We start from the raw sequence: 27,097 nt of genomic DNA on the forward strand, positions 1-27,097 counted from the left end.
CTAAGCTTTGTTTATTTAATTGTTTCTTGGGGAAAATAGAGAACTAAAACATTTTTTGCCATTAGAAAGTTTGATAGCAAATAGTATTTTATTGTCATGTTTTGAGTTTATTTATGTGACATACGAAAGAGTGGAAAAGGTCATTTAAGCCTTTACTGATTGACATGTTTGTCATATGCTAAGGATAAGAAAGTCTATTCACCACATCTGACAGATTGGCTATATCATCCAGGTATTTTGTTGTTTTGTTTTTTCTTTAGGGTTTCTTTTTTTTTTAAAAAAAAGGTGGGGGAGAAAAGTGTTTTTCTTAGGTTACAAAATTATCTCTAGCACAAACAAGCAGATACCCCCAAATATAATGTTAGTAACCAGATAAATTGAAGCTGGAAGCAAAATGAGATAAGCATCTCCTGAAAAAATTGGAAACCAATGTGCTACAAAACAGAGGTAGTAGTCCCTTCTCCTTACCTACTAGCCCTTTGAATAATGGTGCATCAGTTTAATCAAATGAGGCTCCAGCTGCTTACTGGATAGCAGAGATTTCTATGGGAAGATGCATGCAGAAGTATGCAGGCTTTGGAGAGATGTTCCCTACCCAGATGGAACTAGTTTTACTTTACAGGTCACAGCGACATGGGGTAGCATGGCCCTGCTCACTGAAAGCAGCTTTAGATAAGTCCATAGGCTCACAGAGATCCCATGTTACCACCTTCATGGATCTGAAATGTCTGTTAGCTCTATGTGTAGCTATTCATCCGAGGCCTCTTTTCACTCTGCTTAGAGCTTTTTTTCTGAAGTCTACAGGAAATCTGGTGATTGAGGTTGAAATCGTCATTGTGGCAGTTGAAAGCTGCTAGTGTACCTAGTCTGCTTCCTTTCTATGAAGCATTTATTTACAAGGTCTCTAATCTAGCATTAACTCAGAAGGCAGAAGCAGTGATCATACTTGCAACAGCAGCTATTAACCCCTCCCACTACAGATCCCACTTAGCTTGCATGACCTAATTGCATTACAGTGCAAGATACAACGTTGCAGATTTTATCGTACCTCTAAAACCATCTCCATTAGTTATACAATCAACATTAGATCAAGGCTAGACTAGCCCATAATTAGCAAAGTCCACTTAACAGCAAAAATAATTTTAATTATTTCTTGTTAAAAAACAAATAAATACAAACAAGACTACCAGTTTGTGAGTTCATTAATAGCTTCAGAGATATTAGTTGGGTTTCTACTAGTAAATCTGACTGCAGAATCAGAGCTGAAGATGACAAATTTTGGACATACCTTGTCCACACCGGATTGCTTCTACTGAAAAGAAATGATCATAGCAATATATTTTGTGTGTGAAAATATATGAAGTTCAGCACACAAAACATTTAAAAAAAGAAACAAAAACCAAGCAACAAGTGTAGGATTTAATAAAGAATTGTTTTCATTTTATAAATGCTTATTCACCAAAATTTACTGAAGTTCATCATGTTTATCTTAAAACAATAAACTAATTGTTGGTCCCAAACACCCATACGTAGTTTTCTAAGCCTTCTCTACAGAATGAGTTATTTTATTGATCAGGAAGCTGCTGTCTGGGTGCTCAGTGGAAAGTCTTAATGAAACACTTATCTTAGAAAAAGATTAGTAATATGGCCAGTGAAAACCAATTTTCTCATGTTTGATCTCCTAATCTATTTTACATTATTTCCCAGGGGTACCATGAACTTCACGGACACATGGCTCTGTGCAAATAATCAATTATATGTCAGAATCTCATGAGTGTGAGAGTTGCTCTATAACAGTTACCCACCTTTCTAAATGGACTGTTTCCTCTTTTGAAATAGGCAAATCTAGTACAACTGGAGGGTAAAGGACCCAGCAATGCCATTAGTTAAAAAAAGAAAAAAAATTATTCAGAAATCACACAATGAAAATTCATTTGTCAGTGAAAAATATGTAAGCATGTCATGCTAAAACATCTTTCATTACCTAACATGGGTCCCTTAGATGGTTCAAGACCATCTAAGGAACCTGAAGGTTCCCAAGTCCATGGGACCTGATGAGATTCATCCCTGGGTCCTGAGGGAACTGGTGGATGAAGTTGCTAAGCCACTATTCATCATATTTGAGAAGTTGTGGCAGTTTGGTGAAGTTCCCACTGACTGGAAATGGAGGAACATAACGCCCATTTTTAGAAAGGGAAGAAAGGAAGACCCAGGGAACTACAGGCCGGTCAGTCTCACCTCTGTGTGCAGCAAGATCATGGAGCAGATCCTCCTGGAAAGTATGCTAAGGCACATGGAAAACAAGGAGGGGATTGGTGACAGCCAGCATGGCTTCACTAAGTACAAATCATGCCTGACAAATTTGATGGCCTTCTACGATGGCATTACAGCGTTGGTGGATAAGGGAAAAGCGACTGGTGTCATCTGCCTGGACTCCTTCAAAGCATTTGATACTGTCCCACGTGACATCCTGGTCTCTAAATGGGAGAAATGTGGATTTGATGGCACTTGGTGGATAAGGAATTGGCTGGGTGGCCGCACTCAAAGAGTTGCAGTCAATGGCTCGATATCCAAGTGGTGACCAGTGACGAGTGATGTTCGTCAGGGGAACGGGTGCTTTTTAACATCTTTGTTGGTGACATGGACAGTGGGACTGAGTGCACCATCAGCAAGTTTGATGATGACACCAAGCTGTGTGGCACGGTCGACACACTGGAGGGAAGGTATGCCACCCAGAGGAACCTGGACATGCTTACGAGATGGGCCTGTGCAAACCTCATGAAGTTCAACAAGGCCAAGTGCAAAGTCCTGCACATGGGTTGCGGCAATCCCAAGCACAAATACAGAGTGGGTGGAGAATGGCTTGAGAGCAGCCCTGAGGAGAAAGACTTGGGGGTGTCAGTAGATGAGAAACTCAACATGACCCAGCAATGTGTGCTTGCAGCCCAGAAATCCAACCGCTCCTGGGCTGCATCAAAAGAAGCATGGCCAGCAGGTCAAGGTAGGTGATTCTACCCCTCTACTCTGCTCTCATGAGACACCACCTGGAGTACTGCATCCAGCTCTGGAGCCCCCAACATAAGAAGAACATGGACTACTTGGAGTGAATTCAGAGGAGGGCCATGAAGATGATCCGAGGGCTGGAGCACCTCTCTTATGAAGACTGGCTGAGAGAACTGGGGTTGTTCAGCCTGGAGAAGAGAAGGCTCCAGGGAGACGTTTTAGCAGCCATTCAGTACCTAAACGGGGCCTACAGGAAAGGTGGGGAGGGACTCTTTATCAGGGAGTGTAACAATAGGATAAGAGGTAATGGTTTCAAACTGAAAGAGGGTAGATTTAGATTAGATATAAGGAAGAAATTATTTTCTGTCAGGGTGGTGAGACACTGGAACAGGTTGCTCAGAGAAGCTGTTGATGCCCCATCCCTGGAAGTGTTCAAGGCCAGGCTGGATGGGGCTTTGATTAACCTGGTCTAGTGAGAGGTGTCTCTGCCCAGGGCAGGGGTTTGGAACTAGATGATCTTTAAGGTCCTTTCCAAACCAAAGAATTTTTTGATTCTATCATATACTACACAAAGGATATCTTCCCGGAAGTGAATACTTATCACAAAAAAAGTTACATGTTCCTCATCATATAAAACCTCTGAGGGTTGTGCACCTCCAGTAATGCCACCTTCTGACAGGCCACAAACACTGTGAAGCAAGAAGAGGATGGAGATTATCACAAGTCAGTGGCTAGCATCACCTTTTAGGTTAAGGTTGCATCAAATGATTGGTCCATATTAGTCATACACACATGCAACTGAATGCAGGCTCTTTTTTTATTTTTCTCCACATCAGGATTACAAATGACTAAATGATGGCGGATGACACAAAACTGTGAAGAGTAGCTGATATGTCACAGGGTCGTGCTGCAATCCAAAGGTATCTTGACAGGCTGGAGAAATGAGCTGACAGGAACCACATGAACGTCAACAACAGGAAGTTCAAAGTCCTGCACCAACAATAACCCCAAGCACCAATATATGCTGGAGGCCACCCAACTGGAAAACAGCTTATCAGAAAAGGACCTGGTAGTCATGCTGGACATTAAATTGAAGAATAGCCAGCAATGTGCCCTTGCAGCAAAGAAGGTGAATGGTATCCTGAGCTGCATTAGACAAAGCACTGCCAGCAGGTCGAGGGTGGTGATCCTTCTCCTCTACTCAGCACTGGTGAGGCCACAGCTGGAGTGCTGTATTCAGATCTGGAGTCCCAAGCACAAGGAGACATGGACATATTTGAGACAGTCTAAAGGTCACAAGAATGATTGAGGGACTGAAGCATCTCTGTTCAGCCTGAAGAAGACAAGGCTCAGGGGGAAACTTATCAGTGTATATGAATACCTGAAGGGAGGATGCAAAGAAGACTGAGCCAGGCTCTTTTCAGGACAGGACAAAGTGCAAAGGGCACAAACTGAAACACAGGAGGTTCCTTCTGAACATCAGGAAACACTTTTTTGCTGTAAGGGTGACCAAGCACGGGCACAGGCTGCCCAGTGTAGTTGTGGAATCTCCTTCCTTGAAGATATTCAAAAGCCACGTGTACACAGTCCTGGGCACCCACCTCCAAGTGACTCTACTTGAACAGTGGGGTTGGACCACAATGAATTCTGGAGTATCCTTCCAACCTCAACTATTCTGTGATTCTGCGGTTCTGTGAAAAAGCTACTCACTTTTCTGTTAGATGAGGCTACAGGAAATATTGCAGAGAAAACCATAACCAGATTTAGCCAGGGTCAGATGAAACTTTTCTCATTAAGCCTAATTGACTTTGGTCAAGCACTTACATTGATTTTCTTTTCACCACCAAAATAAGTTTGTCTACATCTCTGTCCAATTCCACTACAACAGTGATGTCCAGGTTACTTGATTACGGCAAAAGGCAAGCTCTTAGCTATAAATCTCAGGTAAGAGACTGTGGGACCTTGAGGCAAAAGTTAGCTCACAGAATAGGTGTTGCTGAGAGATTAGCTCACATAGTCTGTGCTTTGGGTGAAGGGACTGTGATCTGCAGGGATGTCTGCAGCCCAGATATCCCTGTAGTTTATTCAGTTTGATGCCTAACAGACTCAAGAAATTTGGTTTGCCTGATAGCCCATTGTATGCAATAATCCCTGCACTCACATACTATAGAAATGTACTGTATGATAATTGTCATGATAAGTTTCAGCTTTCTGTTGAATCTATCAGTGCTTGTATCCATGTCTTCCTTTCGTTCATTGATGAGTCAGTGGATAAAATCTCTTGAATATCTATTTAACTCAATCTCTGTCGTCACCCCACTAGAAATTCTTACCTCTGAATGGTGCCCAGTGCTATTTTCAATGTTTGAGGATTTCTGCCTGTATTTCTGATGCAGCCTAAATTCCCACTCATGTATCTTTAAAAGCTTCTAATCTCTCTCTGGATGTTACAGTGAGCTGTCTCTTCCCTCTTCAGGCTCATGCTGTTTTATTTTCACCTCTACTTTGTCTCTGTGAAGCAGAACTTGAGGGCTATTTCAGATTCCTTTGCCATTTTTTCTTGCCTTCCAGGCTCTTTCCACATCCCATTAACTCATTGTCTATATTATTTTTCCTAAAACCCATTTTTTACTCTACTACATACTTGATAAAATATATCCAGTGGTATACACTGCCATCCATCCAGTGATGGATTAGATAGTGCTTTACCATCTAAATCAATACGTCTTCACACTTCTTAGTCACCTCTTCCCCTTGATTAGACTTGACTCCTCCACGCCAGAAGAAATACATTACGTTTTGCTCAGAGCACTACAGCCAAAGTAAGTTTTGTGACTCCATTTTATGTCACTCTGAAGCTGTCAGACAGGGAAGACACTTCATCTTCCAATACCCACATTGAATTTCAGCTCTTTACTTTTCTGTATTGTTTTGTAACTTGACTCAGCTGAAACATCTGTTCCCTCCAAAACTCTCATCCCTTTTCCCAAATTGTTGGGTTCTGTATATATCTATATGCTACACCAGTGTTTGAAATAATTTCTCACTTTCTGCAGATCAAGTATGAACATGCCTTTCAAATCCTTTTTTAAAGTACACTTCTTTTGCTCAACCTTTTATTAACGTTATTTTTTGAGTAATCTACCCACTTGTGTACTTCTTTTTAAACTTTCTGTATCAAGAATATAAATCTCAGAAGACATGATAATCTTTAAACTATTTACTTTGAGCATGTGGAGCTACACAATGATAAGCCATCAAAAAATATATTATGGCCAATTTAAAATGCGCCCCCTACCCTCTGGATTTGTTAGCCTCATTCTGGGTTAAACCTTCCTTTCCCCCAGACCAGTTTTTACTTCTCTGCTGCCAGTGACAGCAAACATCCTGCCTGTCAGCCTTAAACATTTTATATATACTTTCAGGCTTTCAGTAAGACAGACAGAGAATCTTGCTGGGAGTCTATCTGAGCCCCATGGAATAGCTTATCCATTATAATTTTCCACTTCACTACCAACTGTAGCTCAAATGTATATCACCACTTAGATTTTGTTTTTTCTGTCTTGTACAAGAAAACCATGACACATGCAAAATGTAATAATAACCATGTAAAAACAAAAAACCTTCTTTCTTTTCCTTTTTTTTTTCCCTTTTTTTTTTTTTCTGGAAGTGTTTTCTTTGCCACTTTGTAAAGAGGACTGAATATAAACCTTGAGGCATCACGTGCAGCCTTCCAAAAAGAAAAGCTGAAAAACATATTGGACAAGCATTAAGGACTGCAAGTAAAGCAATTCAGTTAGACAATGGTGGAATCATACGTCACAAGGTTGAGGAATGAAGAACCTGCTTCTCAGTGTTTTAGTCAAATCAGGGGTTGCGATAAAGTTCACAAGGGCTTTAATAATCCAATCACGGGGTTTTGTGTGTTATCTATGGATTTTGTTGATGTAATAATTGTGGTACCTTCTGGAATACAGACCTTGCAGTGACAGGCAAAGCTACATGCCTAATTTGGAAATATTACAGTATAAAAATAATGCAGCTGTCATTTCTGATAGCCATCAGTTCCTCTGCAAATAAGCAACTTTTCTTGAGCTGTTTGGGCATGGCACTCAAGGAGACCAGAATATAATCCAAAGATAACCTTGTTGCTACATCTCTGTACAACTGTAGATACAAGCAGATTCACTGCGTTTGTTAGGTAAGGCTAAGCCATTAACAGAGGTTGGCATACTTAAGGGTAAAGGAACACCACTGAGCATTTTTAAGTACGTGTTTGAGGATAAAGCATCATCCAAGTAAAGAATAATCTCTGAAAGTAGGACAAAAGACAAATCCCTAGTATTGTCAGAAAATGATGAAGAATTAGAGTGGCTTGAACATGAAATGGTTCACCACAGCGAGTATGCATGTATCTGATCTGGAGGAAATTACTATGGGGCTGGAAAAAAAAGGTTTTTCCTCTGAAAAAAAGGAAAATAAGGGAAAAAATCTTGCTTTGTCTTGCATTTGCCTCTTGGGAACAGCTACATTCACATCATAATTGAAAGATGTTTAAAAAATTTTTATCAGCTTTAAAGTTAAATATTTTAATTTCAGGTTTTGGTTTCAAAAATTTGACTTGTTAAGAACAAACTCTTGCTGGAAAGTCATTTGGAATTTGGTTTTTAAAGCAACAATTTTTAAAATTCTTCTAAGTGTTGCAAATTCTACAAGAGAAAGCATCGCGTTATCATGTGAAAATCAGTCTTGGCCTTTGCACGGCTTTCACACCTTTGAAGATCCTATAAAGAACAGCTTCTTCACTCTGTAAGCTATGGCATTGAATTTTTTTAGTTCACTGTCTTTTCATTGCTGTATCATTTTAGAAAGTCAAAAGAATTATAGTTTTATATTACTATGCAAAACTGCACATGTATATGTGATGGCAAATATATATTTAAGGATCTGGGATCTGAAGAGATCCCTCTGAAGAGACGGAGGAAAACAATACATCTCATTTAGAAAGGAAAAGATTTCTAATTCATGCATGTTTATTAATTATTACATTTAACTGCTTAATGACAGTTTTATGAAACAAATTGCATTTATACCATCCTGATAGCTACTTAATTGTGCCTGAAAAATGAAGGCATAAAATCTTCAAGCAAAGCTGTGACTTCAGAATTGAATTATGAGTTGAAGCATTTATTTTTTTTTTCAATATCAGAGTCTCAGTTTTGAGTCAGGGTGAATATCCTGCTCAAACGGGCTTAAAGAACAGCAGGGGTCTCACCGTGGGAAGTTCTGACACTATTTTTCAAAAGATGACTGCCATCGCCTGCAAAAAAAAGTAAAATTTACCTTCCTTTTTCCTTGCAAATTTCACTTGCGCAGTGCTCCACAAGGCAGCGTCACAGATTGGAAACGGAGCTGCAAGAAGCAGTAGGTCTAGGAAACGTGAGTGATTCTGGATGTGCATATGTATGAGCCTGTGCGCATTTTTAGCTAAAGGCTTACAGTATAAAGCATGCCAAATAGTCCCTTCAGACAAACCGGTCGGAAGGGCCGGGTTTAGGAGCAGGTCGAAGGCTGGCAAGTGCGCGTCGGCAGTGCCACCTGCTGTCAGTGGTCGCCCCGCGGCCTCCTCCCTGCCGCGGGGTCCGCGACGGGTCGCAGCCGGGTCGGAGTGTCCTTCCCTTCGGGTCCTGCAGTTGGTATTAACCTACCAATAGGTCTTACGGACAAAGAAACCTCACTGAAACGGTGCTTTTAACCGTTTCACGGACTCTACTCGTAAAATGAGAACGTTGTGTTGACTTTGTGTGAAACCAACGCATGAAATGCAAGTGTTTGCCTCTGAATGGTGGCCGTAACAGGCTCTCTCTTGTACATAAGCATTAGTAATGTCAGTCCCGTGTTCCTCCAGTCTCACCTGTCTAATTCCCTCAGTTTCTATCTCTAATCCAACATAATAATGATCTCATGAAAACTGCACGGGGAAAAACTAATATAATCTAACCAGCAAACATAGCTGTAAGTCCCCTTCCTCCCACTTAGGGACTTCAGTCAGGCTGCACAGAGCAAAGATGAGGGAAACCCTGTAATACTGCAGCCCCATTAGTAAACATGGCACATACAGTCATCCTGTGACTGCACTTATTTATTCCTAAATTTTCCAAAGAAAGACTACAATATGTGCAACTGTAGTGTATCTCTGTTACCCCTGAGGCTGCCAGTGGCTGCCAAGTGCTCCAACCCAGACTACTTGAACCTTCAATAGTCAAGTTAGTTCATGCTATTCTCTGAGACGTGTCAGTATTTAATCCATATAGTTATCCCTGATAAGTTTTTAAAAGAGTGTATTGCTTTGAAAATCAGTAGTTATGCTGGGAGGAAAAAAAAAAAAGAAAAAGAAAAAAAGAAAAAGAAACAAAATCAAAATTAAACACAAACTGTATATGTAACACAGTCTTTTCTAAAACAAGGGCAATCTTTCATTTCCACAACAGCCTGCTGGAATCCACAGACACTCAGCAACTGCTGTGCTGTCATGGGACAGGACAAGAGTTTGGAGATTCATGGCCCTGGCAGCTCCTTCCTGATGTTTATTGTCATTAGATATTAAGGAAAAGGAAATTGTTGCCGTAACTTAAAAAAATAGCTACACTGAGCTTTTTCAGCTTTTTCAGGATAATCAGTCCACTGCAATTCAGCCAACCCTCAAATAAATAGGGAGAGAAATATATATTATTTCTTTTTTTTTTTCCTTTGTGCAACATGTAAGTTGTTCTTATTCTCAACATAATGATTTTTAAATGATTCTGCGTACAACCAGTGTCCATTTGCTGCCATTCATCTTGAATCTATATGGACAAAACCTTGCAGTTAAAAGTTTGCATTGCTAACACTTGATGTATTCACCTCCTTGTTCTCTAGAGTCTAATGGACTCATATTTTATACTGTTAGATATATTTAATCAGTTCAGCAAAGCAAATATAGATTGAATTTTGCACTTGGAAGGTTTTTTGTTAGTAGTCCAGAAAATTTTCTGTATGACATGACAAATCCTTTATGGAACTCCTAATTGGGCCTATTTTATGTCAGTTTAGATGTTCAGCACTTTCAAAAATGAAGGTATTTAAATGCAGAGTTTAACCACTGCATATGCAGTGCTCTTTACTAGTTCACATAGGCTAGCTTTAAACTCTCCATTTGTACATTTGATAGACAGACATTTTTATGGACAATGGTCAAAATACATTTGTACTTAAACAAGTGAGAACACAAATGATGAATTTATAATCTACTTTTTAGTTAAGAATCCCTCTGACATTGGACAGTCTGATTTGGAATCCGTTTCCTTAGTTTGTGGCCAGATCTTGTTCAAACACATACAGTCCTACACAGGTTAATGCTGATGATTTGGTAGCCAGGAACAACACACAGCTTGCTTTAAATAGTGAAATGACTAAACTGAATATGTAACATTGTGATATGACTAGACAGTCCTCTTTATTGAACTTGAATTGAGCTACTGAGTGGCTTTCTGGTCCTCTAAGCCACTCTTCTTTGTCTGATTCGTCTAGTTGGAGCAGTAAGGACTTTCCAATACTCTGATGTGTCCAGTCTAAGGTGGATATTGACCTTTCTTCTTCTGGAGAAAATGACACCTCCAGTGACAGTCTTTTCATCCCAATAGAGAGATCTAAGTCTAAGGGATGTTGCAGAGTCTTGCTATCTCCTTCTAAGTGCGATACTGAGAATACATCAGATACTGCATTTATGTCTGGCAGTACTGGTATCCAGACTTCTCCTATTGACAATGATAATGAGTGAAGCATTAGCTTCTTCCTTGCCTGTTGGCCTGAGCTGTCTTTGGAAGGAGACATGGGTACACAGGGAAATAGGGCAAAACATCATCTTCTTTTGACATCAAGTTGGGATCTGACAGTTATACATGGGATACAACTATTAATGCACTCCTGCCACAGTGATATAATTCCAGGCTAAAATAGGTAGGATAAAGTGTGGTTTTTTTCTTTATTGACAAAAAAAGAAAAAAGTTTAAATTAAATTATAGTTAAGATTGTATGTTAAACTTGAAGATTACCATGATTAAATTAAATTAGTTACACCTCAAGGGTATAGTCTAAGCATGTTTGAAAGGATTTGATACTTCTGAAGGTAAGTTATTTTGCTATCATGTTTATCAGATGAGCAAGTCTTGTAACTCTGTGGTTTTCTTTCATAGGTGACACTACTGTATGCCTTTCTTCACATGAGACACAACTTGAAATATTTTGATAAAATGAGATGCTTGCGGAAACGATCAGCAGTGTCGTTCTTAGGAGTCCTGGTCATTTGCTTGCTGTTTATGAACTTGTACATTGAAGACGGTTATGTTTTGGTAAGTTTCTTAGTTGGAAGTAATTATCCAGGAAAAACAGAACAGGACACATCCCTAGTTAAGCAGTAAAGTCCATAGTTCCTGCAATTTTCCCTGTTAGTGTACGATTAACAGTGAAGTATCCTCAAAATGTGTCCTTCATGATGAAGCCGTCTTATCACAGAGTGTGTCAGTAAGATCCTAACAGTCCTTTTCACAGAAGTAAAATATGTCATTGTTTGTTGGCAGTACAGGAGATAATGAATGTAGCAAAACACGGAGACGTGTCAGATATCTTCCTTTGAGTCAAAACAACCCCTGTATTTTCCATACTTCTGGATTTCCCTCAAATTTGATGATTTGATGATTTGAAAATCATCTACAACCAAAATATTCATGTGATCTAGGAGCTCCTTTTTCAGTCCACACTGCAAATCTTACCTGTGAATACTGTATTAAACAATATTACAGAAATACAATTATAGAAGAGAACTTACACTAATTCCACATATTTCAAGCTCCTTTTATGAATAATTTCTTTTTAGTGCTTTTATTCTGTGTTTTTCTCATTTCCTGTACCCCACATTTGAGTCTGGCAGGTTTACTGATTCTATGATTCTATAATCCTATGATTCTGTGATACCTAGTGTAAGTTTATGATTGTGAAAAAGATTTATTGAAAGATCTGCTTTAGGAATTTCAACAAGTAAGCTGCTGACAATGTAACCTAACTCTGCAATTTATACGTAACCTATGGGTGTCTCAGTGCTGAATGTCAAGTAAGCTCTGAAGACTTGATTAATGGATTGAATTACCAGTTCATCTGAGGTTGGACTGGGCCCAGTAAAAGAACATGAAATTAGTAACTGGAGCTTGCAAATTGTAAAAAGACTAAACTGAATATGTAACATTGTGAAATGATCAGACAGTCCTCTTTCTTGAACTTGAATTGAACTACTGAGCAGCTTTCTGATCCTTTATGCCACCTTCTTTGTTTGATTCGTCTTATTGGGACAGTATGGGCATTCCAATATTCTGAAAGGTGAAGTCTGGTCTCAGTTGGATCTGAAAAGCAACACATATGAAAATACATAAATAGTAAAATCCTTACATGTATTTAACAAAACCATAGATAACTTGCCAGTAATTTTAATGTAAAATATTATCCTTGTAACATTACTTACACAAATATTGTAAATATTTGTAAACGTTAAATCACTGAAAAGATAACCCATGCTTCTAGCATGTTACTCTATTTCAGACATATTGCTTTCTCTAACAGTACTTACCCTAAGGTTTTGCACTATGTTTTATTTATTCATCATTTCTTGGTTGTGATAGAATTTGACCTGGCTTATCACATTTTTTTTCCCAGTGGTATTTTCCCTGATGCTTCTTCTCCTTTCACTAATTGCTTCGAAGTCCCGCAGATGTTTCTGAAAGCGCTTTTATTATCACTGCTAATGGTGTTCCTCTTGGTTTGTTTTTGAAATATTTTCCTGTCCTATTTGCCAACTCCCCAGATGGCTCCATGTCTTATTCTTAATTTGCTCTTTTCCCCCTCTTTTTTAGAAATTCACTCTCTTTCATTGCTTCTCTCATCACAGTTCTGGCATGTTTGCATGCATGTAGCTCCCAGCCAAGTCTCTTGCCAAGTCTCCTGCCAAGTCTCCTGACAGTTCTCCCAGATCTCTTGGTACCTTTATGGTCCATCAAGTGTTTTTCAAATGTGTTAGGCTGCTGACTTTTCACTTTATTTATTTATTTTTATTTTCAACTTTCCTGAACATGTCTGACAGCTTTGTTAACTTGTCTGGTGTGTTTTCTCTGCTGAGGCAAAAGATGAGCAGTTTCGGTGTTGGTGGTGAGGACAGACACACTTGGGGGTAGCTTTCAAGGATGGGAGGCTAACCAGTTCCCCTCAGGGAATGGGAATCTGAAAGCCCTCAGAGGCCTGAAGGCCCTCTGACTTTCTGATTGTAGCGCGTCTCCTGCTGGAGTATCTCCTGAAGGTAACTGAGAGAGGAAGGCCCAGAGTTTCCCCTCCCAGTCTCAGGCAGCAGCAGGCTGTGCAAGGGGATGTGGCGCTGGTATCTCTTTCACCAGATTTTCAGCTGAGATGAGTGGCCTTTTTCAGGACATTAGAATATCAAAGTGAGATTCATTGTGGCAAATCTTAAGAAGGGAGAGGAGAAGTTTTCCTTTTCACTCAGAGACTCTCACATGTCTGAAGAATCCCTTCACTGTTTTCTGCAGGTTATTTACTGTGGAAATAGAAAGTAAGGGCTCACCTGAGAAAGTTACTTAAGTATGTTTGATAGAGGATATACAGAGCTGACGCATGTGTGTCAGCAGAGCAGTTTAAGTGCTTCAGCTGCAGTGTGTGAAACACATCAGATCAAATATTTTGAAGACATACTGAATTAATATAACCAAATACTGCAATATCTGCAGCAATTTTTTTTTATACATATTCTGAGTTGTAAGTAAACTGTAAGTGAAGCATGCCTTCTGAACTCTTCTATGAATACTAATCATTATTTTGGTGACTGTGAAAATAATAATACTATTGTAGCTGACACAGCATCCTCAGTGGAGTAGAGTATCTCTATAAAGAATGGAGAACTTCTGGCAGTTCTTCCCATGGCACCCACAGGAACCTCCCAAGCTCCAGCAAACACTGGAATGTAGTTAGTGGTTAGCTAACAGAAGAAAGCCAGAACCATCACAGAAAAAAATAGAGAAGACAGCTAAAGAGAGCTGACTAAGCTCTTCAGCTTCACTGACCTCTGCATAGCAGTCAGAGGTAGAAGAACCAGATTTTAAATTTGTGGAAAAAAACATATTTCAGTTTTTGCTTTTCACTCAACAAAGGAATGCAAATTACAACAGTTTAAAAACCAAACCAAAACAAAAGATTGTTAGTCATTTCTTGAAAGGCATTTCTTAAAGAGGAAAAAAAATAGGAAAATTTTTGTGGTCAGTTCAAATATTCTGCTTGTTAAAATCAAAACGTTTTGTCCTGACATTCTGTATTTCTAAACATTTTGAAACTTTTTATGTAGAAAGACCTCGCCGAATGGGTTTCCATTCCTAAACCTTCTTATGAAACAAAGAATTTTGTTGCTCCATTCTGGAACCAATGACACATGATGTTTTGACATTAAAGAAAGGCTGGGTTTAAAAAAAGAAAGTTTTTGGACCAGCCTTTTTTTTTTAATCCATTTGACAGTTTTCATCAAAATCTCCTGAAGTTTTGGTGCATTCTCTTCCTAGCCCACTAAGTTACACTTTAGTCTGAAATACGATCAACATAAATCTTCCTTTGATAACTTATGAGCAAATGAAAGGTAGCATAGCACCACTTAGAAAGAAATTACTGGATAGACATTGCAGATCAAGAGAGCATAACAGTGCAGGTAGATGCGCCTGGATGTCCACCAAAGGTCTTCACTAACATTAGAAGTGGGTTATTTACTACTTCTATAAAAGAAAATAATGAAATTAAAATGAAACTAGGATTGCTTTACAGAAATATTTCTTTGTGCTATAAAATACATCTTTAACACATTTTTAAATATTTATACCATTGAATATGAGTGCTGTTTACTGTTTCTGTGGTTGTTCTTGACAGCTGCAGTACTATCACTGTACAATGCTCCCATTTAATGACAGAACAGGAAGTTTTTAGTGCATTAGCATACTGCATACAACAGAAGAAATGAACTAATTCATACATTGGCCTGTCATCAGATTACAATCAAGTACTGTAAATAAGCAATCCTACCTTTAAATTCAGTCTCACGACACTACAACATTTTAGATATTTTCCCTGTTCTTAAGGACTAAGGTACAGACTTTCCCTGAGATTCAACTGAGCTTATGGATAGGGCACTGCTGATGAAGCCGCTCCTTCCCTTGTGTGACTTTACTATGACTCGAGAAGCCTCTTGGAAGAAAAAGACGGGAGAAGGAGGCAGGAAGAGGAGGCATGGTGATAAATATGCCTTTTTTCTATACCATCAAGCAGTGTTCACCAAAACCAGAGAGAGCTTTGGCTGTCTGGATGATCACATGCATTTCTTCTTATCACAAATCTCAATTGGAACGACTCAGAAAAATGTCAAAATAAGCCAGATGTCAGGATCTAGTTTCGTCTTTCCTTTGAAACAGTTTTGGTGTTTTTTTGAATCACTGAAAATATTTTAAAAAAATCTCCCCCACTTCTCCATCTATGAAAATTATCTCACCTGTTGCTGATTGATGCTTTCTGATCCTGATTTTGAATACCGCAGCATTTTTTGGCAATAATTTAGCATTTGCAACCTTTCCAGAGTTTTTTGTCCAAAATATTTTTTTTATCTTTTCATGTTACCGTAATCTGAAGGGTTATGGTAGATTTTCTGTAGCCAAAAATGTATGATATTCAGTAATGGGTTTTTAAAAAAATGAGGTGACATCTACATGCTTTCACGAAAGCTGACACTGAAAAATGTTATTCTTGGAAACCTGCCTGTCCGTGTTTCCTCTTTGGCTGGCATTCACAAATGTGTTTCTCTCTGTCTCTTTCCCTCTCCTATTCTTTTTGTTTTCTCACTAATAGGAAGGGGACAAGCAATTAATCAGAGAAACAGCCACGCACCAGCTCAACCCAGAGCGCTATGTTCACACTTTTAAAGATTTGTCTAATTTCTCAGGATCTATAAACATTTCCTATCGCTACCTAGCTGGCACGCCTTTGCCAAGGAAAAGTAAGTAACTGCAATCTGAATGTTATGAAATGAGGTAATTTAAAAATGGGTGAAATCCATACAGTCCTTGTGGTATTTCTAGGCAAGAGGGGCTGAGTTACGCAGTGACGATCTCAGAGAGTTAGTGGGACAGCTATCTCTCTCTGCATAGGCAGTTCCTGGGCAGCTGCTGGTTCAGCCCGAGCAGTGAGTGCCCCACAGCCTGGTTGCCTTCTGACCAAATGCCTGATGTGTAGTCATCCTGCAGGCAGCCCCTGAATGGTCTGTGCGAGTATATTTTTGTGGATCTTCTCCCAGGCTTCCCCCAGAAGATTTAGAAAGAAAGAGCAAGGCACATGCTGGTGGTGCTCTGTAACCACTCCCTGAGACCATACTGTCAGCCTCTGTCTGTATAACCAGTAAATCCAATCTAAGGTATGCTTGGGATCACATAGATACACCCTTCAGGTCCCCTGTTCTGCCAGTCCAGCAGCTATGAGTGGATCTCCTTGTTCCTTTATCTCTGATAAAGAGGGAGGTGAATTGTACTATTATGGGGATGGTAAAGGAGGATTCTTCTCGCAGCCCTCTGAAGATGGACTATCTACTTATTCTGACTTCAGGCAGGGTTCAAGACTTTCATCTCAAAGTGAAATATGGCCATACCTAACTTTTAGACAGGTGTCCTCTGGGTTCCAAATCCATCATTTCACAAACATAAAGAAGGCTCAGAAGTCCAAGCACAGAAGGTAAAATAAAATCATCTATGAGTTGTTGATCTTCACAGAAAGCTATAAAGTAAAGTTTGTTCAAATTAGATTTGAGAAATCTGGGCTTATGTAGGCCGAGTAAATGGCTTCTAGGGGTTGTACTTCACTGTACAACTGCATTTTGAGCACACTTAAGCCTAGAGGGAAACTCTAAATCACTTTATCAGAGCAGTCTTTTACAAACCACAATATTTTAAGAAAGTTGGGGTAGGTTCAAGTAAAGTACGCCCTGTCACTTATAAAGTCTTAACATTTTTTTACATCAGAAGTTAAAAAAATAAAGATATATTAGCAAATATCTAAAAAAAAACCCTGATTTGGACTGCCGGTAAAAATGCAATGGCAGTGACTCCAAAACAGCAGAGATGAAAATTCTGCCCTCATAATTAAGATGCATCTCTCCCAAGAAAGATGTAACAGCATTAAAAATTATTTATACAAGCACAGGTATGCAGTAGTAAGTTCTCTTCTACTTTAAAATAATATCTAAATTATATCTTACAAGAGGGAGTTCCCTGTAAAATGCTCAATGAGTCCTGAAAGAGGGTTAGAAGAAGAGCTATGATCAAGGAAAATTGGACGAATTCAGTTAAAAATGAACACACAGGAAAAAAATTATCCATGCAACATTGATAAGACTGTAAAGTTATGCATAAATGTAACTAGTGTTGTAGAGTGTTTAAAATTATAAAAGTTTGGCAATTGATCTATAGCTCATGTTTTTGTGCTGCATTTCATAGTTCTTTGCTTTAAAACTATTGTGTGAATCATATCTCATAATCCCCTTTCTTTTAGCAGATTTTACAGCCTTATCATTGCCTATGTGGTTTCCTCTACCAGGCATATACGTGCACATTGCTTTGGCTTTCGTCCACTTCATGCCGTTCCTTGCAGTTAACAAGTGAATGTTTAATGCAATAGTCTCCATATGTCTATTTGCTTGCAATGTGATTCTTCTTTAATGAAAAGACAATAAGCATCCTTTGTTGCATGCAGCTTAATATTCTCAGTCTTCACCACTGAAAAGGTTTATTTAATATAAGCACAGCTCTGGAGGATAGCTTTGTGGTGTGAAATGGTTTCTAGCGTCAGATACTCAGTTTTTGTTTGAATTGTCTTTTGTACAGGATATCTTACAATTGGGCTATCCTCTGTGAAACGGAAAAAGGGAAACTACTTGCTTGAGACCATCAAGTCCATATTTGAGCAGTCAAGTTATGAGGAACTCAAAGAAATTGCAGTGGTAGTGCAGCTGGCAGATTTTGACTCAGCCTGGTGCGAGGGGATGGTCCAGGATATTTCACAGAAATTTGCACATCACATAATTGCGGGCAGATTAATAGTTATTCACGTCCCTGAGGAGTATTACCCTGTACTGGATGGCCTCAAGAGAAATTACAATGACCCAGAGGACCGTGTGAAGTTTCGATCCAAACAAAATGTAGATTATGCTTTCCTGCTTAACTTTTGTGCTAATCTTTCTGACTATTATGTGATGCTAGAAGATGATGTTCGCTGCTCAAAGAATTTTTTGACTGCTGTTAAGAAAGTAATTACCTCACGAGAAGGATCCTACTGGGTGACTTTGGAATTCTCCAAACTGGGATACATTGGAAAGCTTTACCATTCCCATGACCTCCCACGCCTGGCCCATTTTTTGCTGATGTTCTACCAAGAAATGCCTTGTGATTGGCTGCTCATCCACTTCCGTGGGCTGTTAGCTCAAAAGGAAGTGATACGTTTTAAGCCATCTCTGTTCCAGCACATGGGATACTACTCATCTTACAAAGGAGCTGAAAACAAGCTAAAGGATGATGATTTTGAAGAGGAATCATTTGATATCCCTGACAACCCACCTGCAAACTTGCACACCAACATGAATGTATTTGAAAACTATGAGGCAAGCAAGGCTTACAGCAGCATTGATGAGTACTTCTGGGGTAAAGCTCCTTCTACTGGAGATTTCTATGGGATTGTATTTGAAAAGCCCATTAAAATCACTAAAATTAAAGTTGTCACTGGAACTGAAGACCGGCAAAATGACATTTTGCAGCATGGGGCCCTGGAAGTAGGAGAAAAGATTGTAGGAAGTAAAAAAGGGAGACAATGTACCACTTACTTGAGACTAGGGGAATTCAAAAATGGGAATTTCGAAATAACAGATTTAGAGCACAAAGTTCTGTTTGATATTAACTGCATGAGAATACTTGTTACCAAAAGTCAAAAAGAATGGCTGATCATTAGGAGCATTAGCGTCTGGACTTCTCAAACATCAGTTCAATAAAGCAAAGCCACCTGAGAAGGTACAGGGTGCGTACAATCAGCTGGGTCCCAACTGGTGCCATTCCCCAGAAAAACTGACACTTCCAACTCTTCACTAGAGACACAGAAAATCTGGGGAAATCACAAAACAAGCAAAGCAATTTATTTTTTACTAGTTTGGCCAGGCAATATACAAACACTTATTTGTTGAAAATTTTGAATTTTATAAGAAATGCACAGTTCTCAATCCTCTCTTGAGATCTTGAACCCCTTTTTTATTATCATTTCTCTGTAAGAGAGATCTTCTGGACTAAACAGAACAAAACAAAGCATCCTATAATTACCAAAAGTTGTAAAGCTATGACGAGTATGTTGTGAAAAGAAATTGGATTGCACCTTACGCATATATAAATATAAAATGTTATGGTAGTATGCGTTTGTACAATAGTTGGTGATGTGTTTCTTTTAAAGGCAGTTGTGACAAGGAAATCTGTCCTGAAACTGGCAGTTTCATTCTGAGCACTGTAAGAAAATAGTGTGGCTAATCATTGCAACTTCTTTTCAAAAGGGAATGTATGTAAAATTATAAATCTGACATGACAACTATGTAAAAAATAGATAATTGCATCTGTTATTCTGTCTCAACAAATATCCTTTGTTCTTTTTCCTGGGTCCTTTCACTGAAACAAGCACTACTTGGATTCTGTATTACTTAGGGGACCAATTTTCTCTCCTTATTCGAACAAAATGCCTCACAGTAAGCAAGCATTCTGCTTGAGTACAGATGTCGCTATCAAACCCAAGCACCTCAAGGGCAACACTGTTCTCTTAGACAGGCATCTTAACAGATCTCAGCTTCAACATTTTCTGTTCCTTCAAAATATGCATAACTCCCTACGAGAAATTTGCACATAGCTGAATACCGCAGCATGCTTTCCAAGGACTGTTATGCATTCCACATCTACATGTCCAGTCCATGTATGATACAAACATTAAGTGTGTCAGGTTAATCAATTGGAGGTGAATGTAATCACCAGACTTTCCTGGATGATCTCTAGCCAATAGAGCACACACAAAATGAAGAATCTTGATTCAATGAAAAAATAATGTATTTCTAAATTAATGTGGGTGTTTTTTCTTCAGTTTTCTAATTCTAATCATGTTAGTTTTGTAGACATCTTCCCACTGCCTCAGGTTATTCCCTGTAGGCTTATTTTTCCTGGCTTTAGCCAATAAGCAGAAAAGTTCCCTCAGTCCTCACGCCCCATCCCTGGAAGTGTTCAAGGCCAGGCTGGATGGGGCTTTGAGCACCCTGCTCTAGTAGGAGGTGTCCCTGCCCGTGACAGGGGGGTTGGAACTAGATGATCTTTAAGGTCCCTTCCAATTCTAACCATTCTATGATTCTATGATACTGTGACTCAGCTCTGGGTTTTTAGTGCATCACACAGGGAGGCTGTATAGCTACATGATTTATACTATATGCTTACATTTGGATTAGGAAAATCTGTGAGGGGTTTTTCCTCTAAGAAATTCTCCAGACTCTCTCAGTAGACACACTAAGAAATCCATGAGTATCAAATGTGACACAAGTGAACACAGCATTGTCAATCTCATGAATACTGTGGTTATCATCTAATTGCATGTATGGGTTTTAGTTAAATCTGGAAGGCAAGGATTACATTTCAAGAATGCCTTCACTGTCCAAGAGTGAACTAAGCACTGTACTCAGTACATCCAAACCTAGCATGGCTATTTCAGAAGGGTAAATTATTCAAAAATCTACACAAAACAGCAATGCAATTGCTTTTCCTGGTTCATAAATCCTGGTAAATTCAGGTCCAGGTTTGGCAAATCCCCCGATACAGACGTAAAGGTCCATTTTAAAACAAATCTTCTGATATATGCTTCTACATAATTCAGAAAAGCATCCTCTTCTCAAAGAAAGTCTTTGTTTCTTTGTTCCTTAATACACACCTAAATCTCTGTTCTTCATATACATATCTCCAATAAAATAGATTAAAGGCAGTGTACATGTTCAGTCCAAAAAGGAGAATAGCACCATTTTTTAAAAGGAAAAATACGTGCTAATCTCAAATGGTTACAAATAGTTATGAAGGACTTGCTTTTTAACAGTCATCTTCCATGACTGTCAAATAATTACTTGATAATTAGTCCTCAGTCAGCACGAATTCTTTTAATGAACTGCCATTCCTCTATTTTTCCTTTCCTTGATCATTAACTATTAGTGCCAAATAAACATAATTAAGTTAACCAGGTACATTACTTTTACTTTTATTCAGAAATGCAGTACGTCCAAATCAATCTTCTAAATTAGAATGGAAAATAAATTCAGTCTCAAGGTTTAAAATGTTCTTTTAATCAAAACCACATACAATGTGAATGGCTAGTATGTATTAAATGCTCTCAACATAAGCCTGATGTAACTTAAATGATACTTTTGAATTAGGAGCTGAACAAAATTGCTTTCCTTTTTAAAACAACAGTAACAATGAGTCTCATCTTTGATACCATGGCTTAGCAGTGAGACCTCTCATCTGGCTGTTACCAGTCTGAGAAGGTCAAACAAATGCCAAGTGAGTACACTCCGAGGAAGCTTTCTTTGGGTGTAGATAGCGGTACATGCTGGGAATGAGAGGCATGCATTACTCTTCCTGTTGAATTTGAGTTGGTTTGGAAAAAAATAATTAACAATGCATCTGTTCCAGGAGAGGAAAGAACGCAGTTCTGTAAGCTAGTGTTTTGGGCATTCACCTTCGTGCGTGGGTCCCAGCTCCCACCTCACAGATTGCATATTTTATGCAACTCATCACAAGAAAAAGGTTGCCAGATTTTTTTGGGGGAAAAATGATAAACAGTTTTCAGACAAACTTCAGAAGTATATATTTGAAGATACCTTTTTTTTCTTCATGTCCTAAGAAAATTGATTGCTTTCTGAAAGGGAAATATTTAATCAGATGCGTCTATGTTCAGTAACACTTCTCAAAGTATGGATTTTCTTTTCTTTGGTGATGTAGCAAAAGATTAGCAGTGTCACAAAGCATCGTTTATTGGTGTATACAGTTGGTTCTGTGGGTGTGTGTATCCTGGGTTCATTTGTGGACTGAACATCAATGTTTTCATACTGAAATGCCAATACTGAAAATAATACACTGTGGTCTGCGCACTGATTGATCTAATCTTCACTAACATACATTTATTGTTCCTACTGGCACATTTTGGGATTCCTCATTGTGTGATGTCCCTGGGCCTTTTTTTTTAGTTCTTAACCAGAAGCCAGTTTGTCTTCTATCTTTCTTCACACAGTGTAATCCCTCTGACATAGGGAATTCTTGGGAATTAAAATACTACTCACTTCAAATTAAAAGAAGAATGGAGCCCTTCATTTAGTGCAGAATAAGCAAACCAGAAGACAGTAATTTTCAGGCAAAACAGTTTTAGCATATTTACTATATGTACTTGGATAAAGATAATTCACGAAGGTGTTATTTAAATGTGTTATTTTTAGATCAGTGTTCTAACATTATGCTCTGTTTTATTCTGCTCAGTATTCTCTAGTGTTAGGCACTAATGTTTTTGCTTTTATAAAGGGAAATCAGGAAATTGTTCATTATTGAATTATTAAAAGTTAAATAAACAGCAAACGGTAACACCTTAGAAAATATTTCATCTTGGAAAACTATTAAAGGAAAAAAAAGCATGGTTAACCATCTAAAAAACTGCTTTCATTGTGAAGCATTTTAGAGATTCTGATGGAAATGATGGTTCTTACTACTCTCATGTTAAATTTACAGTTCTGTTAGGCTACATTTCAATAACTGTTAAATTATGAGTAGAAATACAGATCATGTATCATGAGCTCAAGCAGTGTTGTATCCTCAAATGGTACAGTATAATGTTTTGCAAAACACAGGTGGAAAATACAGATGCATCATAACGAAAACAAATTAAGTGGTTTTGGTGTCATATTCTACATACAAAGACAAATGAATTGAAGTGTCTCCACCACTCCATCAGCTTTTCAGATAAGGTAAAACAAGGGGCTTAATCCTTTTTCTTCTCTCCTTAGTCCTTGGACATGAAAACTCCAAAATATTTATTGCCTTTAGTGCAAGCACGATTGACCTATATAACATAAAAGACTGTAAATGTTGATTTTGTAAAATAATTATTTTTTAAATATAAACAAATATTTGCCATACCTTTTCCATTTTAGTTTTAGCCATCCTGGAAGGCTGAAATTAAAATTGTCTGGAAACAGATGTATTTTGGGATCTCCGGAGATCCAAGTTCTTGCCTCTTTTACTAGTTTTGTCACAGCAAATACATTCTGTGTCACCTAGGTATTCATGCCCTTTAGCAGCACAGTCAGGCATGTAGACTAAGGCTAGATTGCAGGTTCTGCTGTAAATGATGAGAAAGAGAAGCACTTCCAGAGTCATCTCAGCACACAATGGTTGTCCAAGATCTGTTTCTCTCTACTGACTATGGTGGAAGGCTAGGCAAGTTATTTGGCCTGAAAGTTCATTTCCTCGATAATTAAAGACACCAGACATCTGTTTCTTTTGCATGATTACATATAATACATACAAATCTAGATAAAAAATGTATAATACATATAAACTTTTACAGATAATTTCCTATCAGCAGCACACACTCGGGATGTTCAGTATCTTCTCCATAAATACTGTCTTGCAATTTCAATGAAATTTTTTTTCCACTTTAAAATAAGGAATCTTGAATTTAAAGCTTTATTTATTACATGATAGTTTAACAATAAAATTAAGGACAGAGAAAGATTAATTACAATAGCGTGTCCATAATAGTAGTTTGTCATTAAATTGGCATAAAAATGAATTGTCATCTGGGCAGATATTAGGCTATTTTTCAGCCACATTTCTAGGTATTTTTTCAACTGTCATACTACCTACTACAAATTCTCAAATAAAATTCCACTTTGTCCTGACAGTTGTAAAAAGGCTCTTAAAATTCCATGTAGAACTTGAAAGTACTTTAAGTAGGGTTATATTGCTAATTAAACCCTTTGCCAGCCCTTTGCTGGGCTTATGTAAGAGTTCCACATTTAATGAGTAAAGCTGAACATCAAAAGCTGATGCTCATTTCCTCCATTCAGCTCGTTAAATAGCTGCCTTCCCTCTTTCTTGCTATTTACTCATTAACATTGGTTTTGCTTTTGCCAGTTCAGGAAAACCTGCCTGGCAGACATGGAAATCTCGGGCTGTGAATTCTCAGTCTCAAAGATACTTTGTTTGTACTTTATGAAATGTTCCCATTTCTTAACAGACACGTACCATTTTTCAAAAAACAGCACAAGCAGAGTGTTCGGTTTCTTAGGCTCTCCCTTGGTGTTATTAGAGTGGGTTTTCTTCCTAGATAACTGCATCAAGTAAAGAAATTCAAAAAGACATCGCCAGGAAAAAAAAAAGAACTGCTATGCAAAAGACCTACTTTTAATTTTTAAAACCGGGTTCAAAGGTTTCTTTGTGATCAGGCTTCATCTATGCTGAGCAATTTAAGTAGAAGAGATGAAAATACCATGACGGCAAGAAAAGGTTAAATAATTATTATGTGTGTATATTTCTGTTGTATGATTGCACTTAAACTCACTTATCATTTAAAGGTGTCTGTTTGTCAGAGTACTGTCATTGTATTAATCCTTGGCCCCTAGAACTGGTCTTTTTTGCTGTCTCAATAAAAATAATAGATTCAGTTTTCAAAAGCATTGCCTTGGGCATGCACACTGATGTTGTACACAAAGAACAATATTGGCTGTCTGTCCAGCCTGCTGTAATGCAGCACTGGAATACTTATGTCTACCAGAGTGGGGGTAGAAATGTAACAAGGAGCAGTAACTATCCTTGCTACAATACCTGTAATATTTTTGGAAATAAATGTAAGATATAAAAGACCCTTTGGCTTAATGCCTTCTCTTTAACCATAGTACTATTCAGTTTTCTTTTAACTGTAGATACCACATTTTCATTCGTTTAAGTTGGGCCAAAAGTGCGTATAACCCAAGAGGAAAAAGAACACTTTAAAGGAAATTTGACAACAAGTTACTGTATACTTTGTTTTCTCAAATGTATGTTCACCTTGTTCTGATAACCTGGATTTAGAGTTCCTGCTCAAACTGAAGTTTAGAGCTGCAATTTAAAACGTTCTGTCTTTTTTTTCCGTAGTATGCCATGCAACGATAAGAGCAGAGATCTTAAGTTATAAGTTAAACCCTTATGCCAACAGTTGCGGCTACTGGAAGTCCCTGTTTTTGTGCTGATGCCACTTGGGATATTTCAGTTCATCTGCAACTTCAGAGTCTATTCTAATGTCACGTTACGCTTTCACCAGCACACACAGGCATTCCCTCCCGCTCTCTTTAATTTCAATACTGAATAAATGAACATCATGAATAAATATTGCCAAACCACTTTCACCTCCATTCAGGAAACTGGGACTGTTACTGTCATTTATTTCTCAGAATTACTTCCTTCATTTGGCCATTGCTCACTATATTTAAATGCCACATCTGCTGAGAGGACAATAAGCATGCTATAATGAGACACCCTTTAAAGGGAGAAGTGCTAATTCTTTTTTTTTTGCTGTATAACTCTAAGGGCACGCTATTCGATTGTGTGAAAATTATATGTGTACATTTTTACCTTTGTGAGAATCTCGTAAAGCAAACTGGTTTTGTGAATCTCTCCTGCAAATGGTTCCTGGCAGCAGTCTGGTTTTGCATTTGCAAAGTAAGCAAGGTTTCTCTCCTCCACAGAGCTGAATAGCATCTTTCAAGGAAGGAAAAAAAAAGCCCAAACCAGGTCTTCTCTCTAGTGGTTGTCTGCCACCTTTCAAGGATGCAATTTCTTCTGTATGTTTCCTCCCTTCTATCCCTCAAAATTGTATATTAAAATCAACATGTGGTCTCTCTTCTGCCTGATACCTCAGCTCGCTCCCCTCTGCACACTCGTATTTTTCTTTTGGAAAGGGATAGTTTTAATTTATGCAGAAACTCTTATATTTGGGGAATAAATGACACAACATAGCCAGAAATCTTTTCAAATTTTTTTTTTCCATTTTTTTTAAGCATTCAAAATGAGATATGCAATATGTTCCCTCAAAGGAGATAAAGTGTTTGCTCAAGTAAATTTTTGTTAACTTCTCCTCACATAAAAACAAACAAAAAGTCGGATAAGGCCTTTTAGGTAAGTAAGCATGTGCGTGTGTGTGTGAATAAAAAAGTTGCAAAAAACCACATCTATAGCTGCCTTCTGCACCAAAGACTTTAAGCTCTCTGGCTAAGGAGAGAAACCATTTTTTGATCAAAGCAGTGTGTCAGAAATAATTTGGACATTAACTTTTCTACAGTTAATCACTCTTTCTTCTGATACTAAGCCAATTCCATAGAATATAAACTCTTGGGTAATATCTCTTGCCAAGCTGTTGCATGTATTTTGTAAACAGATGTTACTTTTCCTGACTGTTGATTATAATTAATACATTTACCTTGACCATAAATTATTGATAAAATATTTTTCTTGTCTTGTTCTATTTTGAAAACTTTTTTCTTTTTTAAACTGAGGAAATGCATTTGCTCTTTCCAATAGCTTTAGTATAAACACTCTAGAACATGGGATTAGGAACCACATGTGTATTCTAGTACAAAACTGGATTCTACCATTGTACTTGTAGCATATTTGAGAAAAAAAGTATTCAAGCCATAAAAGTATATTTAAGCATTTATCTGTTCTAAAAAACATTAGAGCATCTTTATTTCAGGCCTTTGTGAGAAAAAAATGCACAAGACCATCTTACTGGAAAAATTCCCTTTCCCAAACTTTAATTTCTTCTGCGAGCAGCAAGGCAGTTCTCCAGTTCTGCTTCACGAGACCTAGTTTCTTTGTAACATGTATTTCCATCACCTCCACAA

At 38.1% G+C, this 27,097-nt stretch overlaps 1 protein-coding gene across 1 annotated transcript; it reads left to right on the top strand.

Annotated features, from left to right (window-relative positions):
• Positions 1 to 11,243: 11,243 nt before the first annotated feature.
• On the top strand, positions 11,244 to 19,156 carry MGAT4C (MGAT4 family member C). Its single transcript, XM_054224472.1, has 3 exons — positions 11,244 to 11,393; positions 15,976 to 16,123; positions 18,000 to 19,156. The coding sequence occupies exons 1-3, from the start codon at positions 11,265 to 11,267 to the stop codon at positions 19,154 to 19,156; spliced, it is 1,434 nt and encodes a 477-aa protein (XP_054080447.1). The 5' UTR covers positions 11,244 to 11,264.
• The last annotated feature ends 7,941 nt before the right edge of the window (positions 19,157 to 27,097 follow it).

Source organism: Rissa tridactyla, chromosome 1 (genome assembly GCF_028500815.1).
Source record: "Rissa tridactyla isolate bRisTri1 chromosome 1, bRisTri1.patW.cur.20221130, whole genome shotgun sequence".
Lineage (NCBI taxonomy): Eukaryota > Metazoa > Chordata > Aves > Charadriiformes > Laridae > Rissa > Rissa tridactyla.